The sequence below is a fragment of the Coturnix japonica genome, chromosome 8, assembly GCF_001577835.2.
Source record: "Coturnix japonica isolate 7356 chromosome 8, Coturnix japonica 2.1, whole genome shotgun sequence".
NCBI lineage: Eukaryota > Metazoa > Chordata > Aves > Galliformes > Phasianidae > Coturnix > Coturnix japonica.
In genome coordinates this window covers 12,580,357-12,592,366 of record NC_029523.1, presented here as the reverse complement: position 1 = coordinate 12,592,366, position 12,010 = coordinate 12,580,357, and the positions used below count along the sequence as shown (strand labels likewise).

Sequence of the window (12,010 nt, the reverse complement as noted above, 5' to 3'; positions counted from 1 at the left end):
AGGGTAGCTTTGTAGCTGTTTTGCAGTGGAGTAACTGCGATGGCAAACCAGGGGGCTGAAAGTTTGCCTGTCAAAGAAAGTAAAAAGCGCCATTCTGCACAGCCATCCAAAATTTCTAGAAAACGTGCAGTTATGTTTGTCATAAATGAGAGAGAACAGTCAAGCTAAATCTCTAGTTATGAATAGTACTCCAGTTTATCTCTTGGGAGCAAACAATGCTCTTGAAAGCCAAAAATACCACTAGCAGTTCTGTGGCATAAAGACAAGAGAAGCTTCAACTTAGGATTCCAGTCAGGAGTCTGTTTTGTTTTAGCTGTTCTCACCACCAAAAAGAAGGTCTTGGGTCAGCACGGTAACCCATGTTGTTATGAGCAATTCTACTCAGTTTATGGGACACTAGAATTTTTTGTGACTGTAAGAAGTATTTAGAGGTTTTGCTGGCATTTTGATGTATGTATACACTTACAGACTGTTAAATTCAGTGTGACACAAACACAGTAGTTCAAATAGAATCAAAAGTAAATTTGAACTGCTTATTCACAGGGAAGAATGCTTTGACTTCTATGTTCAGGTATGTCAGATCATTAGGATAAATTAACCTTCACAGAGATGTTTTAAGATATCCTTAAAACTGTAATAATAAAACTTAAAGCTGTAAGATTGTGCAGTGTGAATATTGCCTTTCTCAAAGGAGTCTATTGTGTTCTCTCTACATGGTAATGCTGGGGGCAAACAAATAGTAAAGTTACACATCAAGTCAGAAGCCTTACTTTATAAATAAGATAACAATTAAGGGAAATGTAATGATTTCAGAAGTTCTTTGAATAGCAGAAGCAGTGCTATCCAGATGAGCATTAGATAGCCGACTTACATTGCAGAGAGAGAAGAGCTGGATGTCAGATGAAAGAGAGCTACCTAAACAAGAAAGCAAATCAAAGATAGGAAATTTACATTCAAAGAGCTCTATGTCCCAGGCAAGTTAGACAGCGTAACATTTGCATTTTTACTGACATTTAAAAAAATGCTATACAAGATCACTGAATTCAGTAATAGAAAAAAGAAACTGCCTATTTTCGCTTCTAGAATCTGCTTTTGACATAGTGTCAGATGCGCTGTAAGACTGTGAACATTTAGATCATTTCTGTAAAAACCTGAATTGACTTAATTAAAGATGCTGAAAACAGTGTTTTTTCTCCCTTTTTTACAGGTACCTTTAGTTCTGTTTACTTGGCCACGGTGCAACTACAATCAGGATGTGAAGAAAAAATGGCTCTGAAGCACTTGATTCCAACCAGTCACCCTCTGCGAATTGCTGCTGAACTTCAGTGCCTCACAGTAGCAGGGTACCTGAAAAAAAATTATGATTGTCATGATTAGACTGCTGAATATTGTCTCACTGATCTGCGTTTACTTATGGAAAGTTTTAGCACTTCACTTGCTGTTTTTTTTTATCTCAGAAATTTTTCAGACTTATAGTCGGAGCAAATAAGAAATGGATTCTTATCTGTAATGCATGTCCTTTTTTGCTAGTCTCAGTTTACAGACCATACTACATTTACCATCTGAGAAGTTCCTTAGTGTATGTATGTGGCTACAGCTGCTTGGAAAAAATAATCTCTTAATCAGAAATTACAGTTTTAGGAATGAATTCTTTTCACCGGTGTGCTCAACAGCGCCTTTCTGGAGTAGCCAGTGTCATGAACTCCTACATTTAAATGCAGTGGTAGCTACAAACAGTGGTCTCTGGGTCTGTAGAGCCCTCACTGCAAACTGCAGAACTTAAATGGAACATAAGAATGACACAAGAACAACATAATTACTGCTAATTAGACCATTGCCAAGGTATAAATTAGATATTAAAAGAAAGCCAGAATGAAGTTTACAGGAAATAAAGGAAAATCAAAATTCATCTTCTGGTCTTTACTCAGTGACGTTACTTTGTTACTTCTCTTTTTTAGGGGACAAGATAATGTTATGGGAGTTAAATATTGCTTTAGGAAAAACGATCATGTGGTTATTGTTATGCCATATCTGGAACACGAATCCTTCCTGGTGAGTCCCAGACTTTGTATGTGTAGTAAAACTTAATGAAATTAGTTGCATAATAATAGTATCCAAATAATCTTTCAGGACATTTTGAATTCTCTTTCGTTTGAAGAAGTGAAAGAATACATGTTTAATCTGTTTAAAGCATTGAGGCGCATTCATCACTTTGGTATTGTTCATCGTGACGTCAAACCCAGTAACTTTCTCTACAACAGGAGGCTGAAGCAGTAAGTCTGTCCAGATGTCCATATTGTGATCTCGTCTGGGGATGCGTGTCTTGGCAGAACAGAGTAAATGAGGCTTTTGGTTTTCTTCCTTCCAGCTGCCCAACATGTGCTTAAGTAATAAAGCTAAGAGAGACTTTTTATTTGTAAAACTTTTATTTCTGTGTTTGGGCATTTGAGAATGGAAAGATTTTTTATTTTTTTATTTTCTTAACATCTAATTTAGCATCTGCCTTATAGAGTGTCAAGTACCTGAAAAAGTGAAAATTTACTGTTGAGTACAGATACAACACTAATAAAAATGAGGCTAACATCAGTAATGATCTAAAAAAGAGCTAATAGGCACTTCTTAAGCATAGGCTGGTATTTGAAACTTTCTACTCATGAATTTAATAACTAATGCATTTGGTATCTGAAGACTAAAAAGTCACGTACTGCTTTTTTTGTTGGAGTGGATTGAGTAAGGCACTCTTTCAATTGCTGGCAGTCCTATGGCGACTGGTGAGTAGGGTGCAATTAGTGAAGGCTTGCTGTTGAAACTACCTGACTAAAGATAAGTGATTTACAGTAGCATTGCTTGAGACTTGGCAAAACTCTAAGCATTGTTATTATTCCAGCTGTCTTCACTGCTTAATTTGTGCTTTCATTTGTGCCTCTGTCCGTGACAGGTCAATCCACATTTACTTGGCTGCTTGCTGAGGTAGTTCAGAACTGTAGAATAAAAAACCAAGGAAGAGATTACCAGGAATAGCTTTCAAAACATCAGTGGTGAAAGTACACACTTGAAAAGCTTAAATGTCAAAAAACAGCAAAGAGAAATGGGTGTAGTGTCAAAATGAGAGGTCAAATAGTGCCAGACAAATAGGACAAACAGAGGAGAAGGAAAATAGAACTGTGTTGCTAGTAATGAGGAGTAAACTGTGAATAAACAAGAAATGAGTAGTTGATAAAACTGGTTGGTACTTTTTGACTCTTGATTCTGAATTTATTTCTTTTAGGTATGCCTTGGTAGATTTTGGCTTGGCACAAGGAACTCCTGACACAAAAATTGAACTTCTCAAAACTGCCCATTCTGAAGGCCAGCAGGGAAGTTACTCACAAAGTAATCCCAACACAGCCTTGGGAAAGGGGGTTTCTGTCAGCGTCACAGCACCTAACCAGATTGCACAACAGTTAGCATCAAGAGCATCTGATAAAAGCTCACACTCCAGCTCACACTCAAAAATACAGATTAAACAAGGAAGAGGAGGAAAGGTTATCAGTCTCTTTCATTAATATTTTGCATGTTTAATGTATTTTTTCATCCAACAGGGGGAGATGTAATACTTGAACAAAAGCTGTGCTGATCTTGCAGGATTTGATGCACAGAACCAATTTTCACGTTGAAGTAGCTAGTTTTATGTAACACTATCGGCATCATTCAGTGTCTGTTAGATATAATTCAGCATTGAAAACAGCATAAAACTCTAGCATGGGTTATTCTAGACAACTCTAAATCTTTATTTATTTATTTATTTATTAAATCCTGCATGCTGCTAAATTCCTCCCCAAACCAATAATTATTTACATATGCTTACTTGCATAAATATAACAAATGCAATACAGATAACATACAGATGACGTTTCAAATCGTCTTGGGGCACATGAAGTGTGATTAACTTTGTGAGTACGTTTGGTGTTCTGTCAAGATGATTTCACTTCATGGTGAACTGATACCTAAAAAAGACTTACTGTGTAGATGTTCTAGTTTTATGTCACTTAACACAGTTCTTGAACTCCCAGTATGCAGCTGACCACTGGATAAAATCCTTACTGTCTTCTTTGTTGATGTTGTAGGAGGATTCTGTGCACCATTCTGCCCAACGCTCTGTCTTTGGAGAGAGGAATTTCAACATCTATTGTTCCACATACCAGGAAAACTCAAATACAAAAGTAAGAAACATGACTCATCAGTAAGAGCATTTTGTTACATCTAAGAGAAATTATAGAACTAGTTCTGTAAGACTAGACAGAACCCTGTAAAACTAAAGTTCTCAGCTGACTATTAAGAATACAGATTATTAAGTGTGACTTCACTGAAAGGCTTGAAGAGTTTTTCTCATTTGTTTCAGTCCCTTTTGAAACTTCTCAGGAGGTGTTATGTACCTGTCTTCCCAGCTCATCTTCTTTGTATGCTAGTTAGTATCTTTCCTACACATGTACCTTTCCACCAAGGTATCCCTAGTTCATGAAACCATAGCTTGTTATGATGCAACTGAAGCTGTGGAGAAAACAAACACGTAATAAACGTTTTCATTTTGCTGTTAGGAATTATTGTGACATGGAGAAAAACCCGAACAGAAGGCTTATCTAACAACAATCATCTTATTGTAGAATTAAAACTAGTACCACTTTGTTGTTGTGGCATTAACTGTTTCATACACTTATTTATTTTTTGTACTGATAATTGAATCAAAAGAATGCTTGAAAAATTATACTAACTTGAAAAAAAAACACAACTTGAAGCTTCAAAATATCTACTGGATATTAATTTTTGTAACCACTAAAATACGAAGTACCTTTTGTTGATGTTATGATTTAGGAGAAAGATTTGCTGTCTTCTGTTTTAAAAATTGGAGCTCCTTGCCGATGAGTCTTCAGTACTTTCAAGACAGGTATCTGTATGTAACAGGAAGCTTAAATATTTCATCTTCTGAAAAAATATCTGTTTTGCAGCTCTTTAAACAATCAAAGGTGATCGATGTTTCATCTAGGAAGTTAGTAACAAAGAAGAAGATTATTTCTACCAAAGCCATGAGCAATGGGCTGGGCAGGAAGGCTGCCAGTGGTTGTCCATCAAACCTGACCTGTAACTGTTACGCAACGGACAGAGTTTGCAGTGTTTGCCTTTCAAGGTAATTTGCTTCAACAATGCTGTAAAATTGCTTACTATGCTGCCAAACAAGTTCAAAAAGCTTGAATTAACCAGACAGCTGATTTAGTAGGTGAAAGACAGCATTTGATCTGTGCAGCCCTTATGACACTAAGTGAGCTCTTTAAAAGGAACAGTTCATGGAATTTGTGGAGTCATTGGTTCAGTGCTATTTGCAGCAAGAGATTCACTGTTATGATTTTCTGTTGCTGTTGTGTTGAATTATTTGCATTATCAATATGTGTTGTAGAAAATAACCTCAGTTAGTTACAAAACAAGAGTAGAAAATAATCTGTCATTGATCTAATAGGCCTAAATTATGCCAACTGCATTGAAATTCAGTGATTGGACTCTTGCTTTCTGAGAACTTAAGGCTAAATACATTCCCCAGGCTGTCTGTATTCTGGAAATCATGAAATGTAGAATAAAAGGGGAAGATAACAGTGCTGCATTTCTCAATTTGAAACATTTTAATAGTGGATAGGCCAGAGAGTCTAAATAACTCAGTTCAAATCCAGTCCTTTGTAGTTCATTTTGGCTATGATCTACCCTTACCTTTCCTGTCCACTTAGGGAACAGAAATTCCTGCAGAGAAATCTGCTTGGTAGGCGTAGTCATGAAACTGTGGTACTTCTCTTTCCTGACTGTCAAAATATGATGTTATCAAAGTCAGTTCAGAAATGAAACATGGGGAATTTGCTAGACTCAAGAAACTTGGCCTGCAGACAGAAAGCACTTTGGACCTTCTATACATTTTTAATAACGATCTCACACTTTTTAGTTAATCTAACAAGAAGTAAATTCTTGTCAACACTCAGAAATAGTGAATCTTAGTTTGCTCTGGATTAATAAAAAGCCATACTGTGCACACCCAAGAAACTAATGCATTTTTTACCATTGGTTAATTAGTCTTAACTTGAAAGTTCCCTATGAAAACACGTGTTGTCATTGAATAAAACTGAAAATATTGTGACTGAAATATGCAGTAAATACTCCTTCTACACATTATAACAAGATCAGTAATATAATAGGTAATTATAATAAGGTTATTTCATATGAAGTAATAATTATATGTTAGGTAATTGTAAGATATTTCAGACATAAAAACTGAATAGGGCAGATTTACATATCTCACAAAAGTATATTGTAAAAATAGTAGATATTGTTATAATTAGAATTTATTTCTCAATATGGATATTCTGAACATATTTGTCTCTTACTACAAGGTGTCAGCAAGTTGCTCCCAGAGCAGGAACACCTGGATTCAGAGCACCAGAAGTACTGACAAAGTGCCCCACTCAGACAACAGGTACAACATAGCAGACAAAAACTAAATGCCTTTCTTTTTCTTAAACCTGTCACTTACGCATTGACTTTATCTTTTGTATACCAGGCTGTTACACATGAAATTCATTTTCTTATCCCTTCTAACATTTATGAACCATTTCCCAAATTTAATTTGAAGTTAATTACTCCGAATAAGAAGGATCGAGGAATATTTTCCCATGTTTGAAATTTGAATGTCTGTATCCCTTTGAGGGGTACTGCCATACGCAGGAGTTCAATAGCACGTGTTTTAAAAGAAAACAAAGTTGTAAGTTTTATCAAGTTTCTTGGCTCACTGGCTTATTTATTCAAGAAAAATCTTAAATAAATCTTAGAGGGGTATGCTTTCTAGACAGTTTGACACGTGTATTTTGCTGTCTTGGGCATAACTAATTGTATCAGTGCAGTTTTTTATGTTTTTTATGATGTGTGTCAGTTAATTGGGACTTTTCACTGGATTTTTTTTTTTCCTTTTTGCTAATGCTTTAAATAGATGATCTGTAAATGTCATGATTTTTTCTTACTAAGATTTTTAGTTTCTCAGGGCTAAAACCTACATGTTTCAGTAGCCTGGTAAATATTGGAGAAGAACTAAGGGATGATTAATGCCGTAGGTGATGCAAGTAGGCTGGGAGAAGCTGTGCATACATGAAGAATTAGAGGGCTGATACAAAGTTCAATGTGTCACGTATGACCAGAAGTTTTGATTATGAAAATGAAGGATAAATACAAATGTTCTCAGAATTTGTATTTAAAATAAGTTTATAGCCATCTTTTTGCTTAGCACTTTGTGAGCATATAGTCAATTTACAGCATTTGAAAGTTCTCATACACACTCAGAGCAGCCTTACAATACGTTTGATCAGCATATCAATTGATAGCTTAATGCTATTTGAGGCAGGATCTGTGTTGTGGGCATGGCTGGGATTTCAAGAGGTATGGCAGCCTACTTGGAGTCACCGTGCCTGTGCAGTAACAGCCAGCTTTATGAGCTAGAAAACATCCAGAAATCCAGGATAAGTTTAGACAATCCCTGAATCCGTCTAGACAGAATTTATGCAGAAAGAAGACATACTTAAGAAATCTTGGACAGAGGGTTGTCTTAAGTGTGCTTTCAGACAGTTCTCTGTTCTCTAGGGTAATGGAGGGCAGGACTACAGAAAATATGGGTAGATCTGGAAACCCTTGGGTGTGGCCCTAAAGGTACTGAGTCAGTGGTGCAAAGCTTCTGTAATACGTCAACAAAGTGCTTCATTAGAACCGGGTAGAGTAATACTAATAGAGATAATGCTGTACTTGAGCTAACAAATCTCCTTACCCAATAACATCTGGGACTGCTGTAGTCACCTCCTTGTACTCCTGCCAATCTTGCTACTAGTTTTGGTCTTTGTGCCAGGACCAAGTTATCAGCTGGATCCAGCTGGCTGTCCAGAGCTACCTTAAGTAACTGAGCCATGTTTAAAGCACAGAGAACACAACCCAAACCTACAACTTGGCCCTAAGCAGATCCAGTTACAATTTTTAACTTGATTTGTTCCTTAGTTTCCCGTTAAGATGGCATCCCTCTCTAGCTGGATACTAACCACTAGGCAAATGCACAGAGAGGAATCGTGATTTTGATGTCATTGCACAAGACCTCTCAGTCTGCTGAAGATGCCAGCCCTATCAGAACTGGAGGACATGCTTGTCATTTCAGTATCTAATTGTCTGACAATATCAGGAAGAGCTAGATAAACATCTCTAAAAGCCTTCACCTTAATGACTGTCTTTCCCAACCACATACTAAGGGTGATGCGTAACACCATAAGCAGGTGGTGTGGTCAACATCAATACAGTACTACTAAAACTTTTTCAATAAAAATAAGACGCAACATTTTTGCACACTGAATTGTTATACCCACAAATAATTTGGATTTTGATTTTTATAAGACTTAAAAACCTGTTTGTTTGTAGATCAACTTAGTATTTTCAGAGCTCTTTGCCGATAGTGTTTCTAGCTAAAATGTCAGACTCAATTACTGCACATTTTACTGCCTATTTCTGGAAGATGTGCAGGATGACTATAGCTTTATTTCCCAAGTTAATTTCTCTCTTTGGAATTAGAGAGTCCTTCAAACTCTCTCCTTCACTTTCCTTGCCATCTCTCAAAATGTGCAACTTCACAGAAAAAATTACAGCAGCCAGGTATTCCCATAACTTTCGGTATTAAAGTTTCCATCATGCTTTGGCTTCTACCATCAGAGAACTCCCTGTACTCTTCATAACACAATGAAAGTGATGAATAACTGTTACAGCTCTTAAACAATCTCATCAAGTGGTTTCATATTAGAGAGCAACCAAGTTTGTAGTAAAACAAACCTTTTAGTACGCCTAACTGGCAACCTCAGTCCAAAAGAGGTAAGATTTACATTCAATCCTGAATTACTTTTTATTCATGAACTTTTATATAAAGTTTTCTCAGTCTAAGCAAACTTAATGTAGTATCAAAACTAGCTATTTTTCCCCTCTCAGCTCCCTGGTCAGAATAACTTCAAACATTGTTTCAGTGCATTTTTTTAAAGCAAATTAATGAAATTACTCATGTGAGAAATCCTATAGACAATTCTATAGGCTCTGTAGAAAAGCAGTCATCTGATTCTATTTGCAAGTATATCCATTTACACTGTTTGCTGAAGTGTTATCATTGTGACCGCAGCCTGTAAGTAATTCAGAACATTACCTTCTCTGATAACTACACTTCCGGTTGTAATTTAAAGAATTCGGGATTTTGCTTTTGATGAAATTTTACTTGTTTTACTCAGTTACTTGTTACTAAGCTTGCTTTCTATTGCAGCAATTGACATGTGGTCTGCAGGAATTGTATTCCTTTCTCTGCTCAGTGGACGGTATCCATTTTACAAAGCAAGCGATGATTTAACTGCTTTGGCACAAATCATGACAGTTCGTGGATCTCGAGAAACCATTCAGGCTGCTAAAACTTTTGGTATGCAAACCTTAATTATGGGGAGAAGGGGAAAAATGTATGCCTGGTCTGCTGTTTAATGCAATGATTTACAATCTAGTTGTGACTTGCGTTTATTTTAAACAAAATTTTAACTTTGGGAGTCACTTTAGAGTTAAGTCACCCTTCTTGCATGCAAACTAACACTACTTATCTATATGTACGGAGGTTTAGGAAAGCTTTCTAATTTTCTGTCTTTTATAATTTTTTACATGGAGTAATTCATTCTGTGGATTTCTTAACTTTGCTGCCTTTCAGAGAGTCAGGGCCACTTGAGGTGAAATATGCCAGCTAAAACTTTCCTACTTCTTAGAATTCTTGAAGTAATGTTTATTCCTGCAAAATTTGCCACAGAGCCTTAAGTTGCATTGACTTAATATTTACATGATGCAAACTTTGCATTTTTGTCCAACTTCACGACGGGCAAGCACAAAAACATAAACAACCATTTTCCTCATTGCCTGCAAGCCAAACATTAAAGCACTTGGTACCTGGAAGTATAAATGACAGCATCGATTTTAATTCTCCAGACGGAGGTGTATAAATCAATAACATAAGCAATAAACTGAACTGGGTTTTTAATTTGCAGTTCTGTTAAGATGAGAGTGAAATGGAAAATGATGCTGTGTGACGATTTGTCAACTCATAACTTCATGAAAAAGCACAGTTCTGTTCTGAGCAGAGCTACTGCTGGCTTTTGGGGGCCCTTACTGTAAAACATGGCCAGTTTGTTTGGTTTTTTTTTTAATTATTTTTGAACTAATGTTAGTTATGCTTCAATACGTGAAATTTCTCTGAAACAAACTTAAAAGTTGTAGTTGTAGAGCAAGCAAAATAAAACGTCACTGACTGTAAAACCTGTTTTTCTCCTAGGGAAATCAGTTCTGTGTACCCAGGTTGTCCCAGCACAAAACTTACGAACTCTCTGCGAGAAGCTGAGAGGAACAAATAGCAGCTGTAACAGATCCCACTGCGATGTGCCCTGCAAATCTGGAGACGACTCAGCTTTGCCAGTTGAAGTAGACAAACAATGTGCTCCTGAGATACTCAGAAAAGAAACTCAACACTTAAAGAGCTGTCAGGAAGATGACGGTGCTTCAGAAGATAAGGCAACAGACATGAAAGGATGGGATCAGGTTCCTGATGAAGCATATGACCTACTTGATAAGCTACTAGACTTAAACCCTGCAACAAGAATAACTGCAAAAGATGCTTTGCTGCATCCCTTTTTTAAAGACATGAGGCTATGAGAAGACGCCTTGTTCTGCTCTTGTACGTTTTATGTGAAAGTGAGATACTGAAGGAGTTTTAATCCATTGCCCTTAAACTCATTGAAGTACCATTACACTGTGCACAGCACTACTGAAATTGCCTCACAGGTGGACTGCAAGTGCAACTTCTTAAAGGAAGCTTACAGATGTCAATATTACATAAACATTACTAACGCAGTCAAATCCTAAGATGCTTTTGAGGTGTTGTTACAGTGCCTAAGAAAATTAACTGTGATTTAAAACTGTAGAGTTTCTCACACTAAGGTTAATTCTTTGATACTCTCTCAAAACAGAAATTTGCATTAAGGTATGACTGAAATGAAAAAGTGCTCGAGAGCCTTTTTTCCATAATTGCACACCCCCGCTTTGCTCCCAGTTAATACCTGGGAGACTGAAGTGCACTGATTTTGTTCAGGTGGTTTTTGGAGAACAGCTTTACTTTGGGATTGTTGCTGGAACAGGGGCAGATAGTGCCGGTTTTGTCATCAAAACAAAAACATCACTCTTTTAAAAGTTCTTTTTTTTTTTTAATCCTGTCTGTTCCTTCCTACTTAAGCAACAGTGATAAATGCAGTTAGTCATCTTGCATAGCCTGTATTTCTTCAATGCCACTGTTAGCTGTAAATACACAACAACTGTTGCCTTCAGAATGTCTTGTGTGACACGTATATGTTTGATTTCTGTTACGGAAACTGATTTTCGCAGAACATCTTTTAAATAAAGGGTTTGTTTTTATACCTTCAGAAGCGTGTCTGGAGATGATTCTATAAAAATAGTTAGGTAAGGTTTCCCTGTGGGATACTTCTGTTCAGGAAGAATTATGCAGCTTTCTTTTCTGCATAAATTCCTCAGTGATGTATGATGCTTTTCAGACAGCACTGGTATATATTGCTGTCACAGCGGAAGTATCTTAATTATCAAGGAAATCTTACTACCTCACCTTAGAAGCAAGCTAATGTCTGGTCATAAGTAGGAATCCCCCCCTTCCCAGTACCCTCTAGCCTCATGAATTCATTGCACAGTTAGTCATGTTATTCTCAGCATTTGCCTCTCTAGAAACCCACGATACTTTTGGAGACTGAAATTTAATACAGTGTTTTTCCAATTACATTTCTTGAAACGTTCGTGTGGTTGTTGCTATAAATGGTTACAGCCACTCCAGGAAAAGATCACTGCTCTGATAACTTTTATATAAGCCTTTGCAGAGAAGCTGGTTGTTACATCATGACCA

The 12,010-nt window shown here is 36.8% G+C and overlaps 2 protein-coding genes across 4 annotated transcripts in view; one reads left to right on the top strand and one right to left on the bottom strand.

Annotated features, from left to right (window-relative positions):
• Positions 1 to 1,313, bottom strand: part of HFM1 (helicase for meiosis 1) — a 53,625-nt gene extending 52,312 nt beyond the window's left edge. The window contains exon 1 of the mRNA XM_015870389.2: positions 1,212 to 1,313. The gene's annotated coding sequence lies outside the window, so the exon portion shown is untranslated. The remainder of the gene's footprint in view (positions 1 to 1,211) is intronic.
• CDC7 (cell division cycle 7) overlaps positions 1 to 11,525 on the top strand; it is a 16,930-nt gene extending 5,405 nt beyond the window's left edge. For all 3 annotated transcript variants that reach the window (XM_015870394.1, XM_015870392.1, XM_015870393.2), the window contains exons 4-12: positions 1,208 to 1,343; positions 1,959 to 2,052; positions 2,131 to 2,273; positions 3,269 to 3,524; positions 4,107 to 4,202; positions 4,986 to 5,164; positions 6,408 to 6,490; positions 9,341 to 9,490; positions 10,382 to 11,525. In XM_015870394.1, coding sequence (XP_015725880.1) covers positions 1,208 to 1,343; positions 1,959 to 2,052; positions 2,131 to 2,273; positions 3,269 to 3,524; positions 4,107 to 4,202; positions 4,986 to 5,164; positions 6,408 to 6,490; positions 9,341 to 9,490; positions 10,382 to 10,758 — 1,514 coding nt within the window. In that variant the 3' untranslated portion in view covers positions 10,759 to 11,525. The remainder of the gene's footprint in view (positions 1 to 1,207; positions 1,344 to 1,958; positions 2,053 to 2,130; positions 2,274 to 3,268; positions 3,525 to 4,106; positions 4,203 to 4,985; positions 5,165 to 6,407; positions 6,491 to 9,340; positions 9,491 to 10,381) is intronic.
• The last annotated feature ends 485 nt before the right edge of the window (positions 11,526 to 12,010 follow it).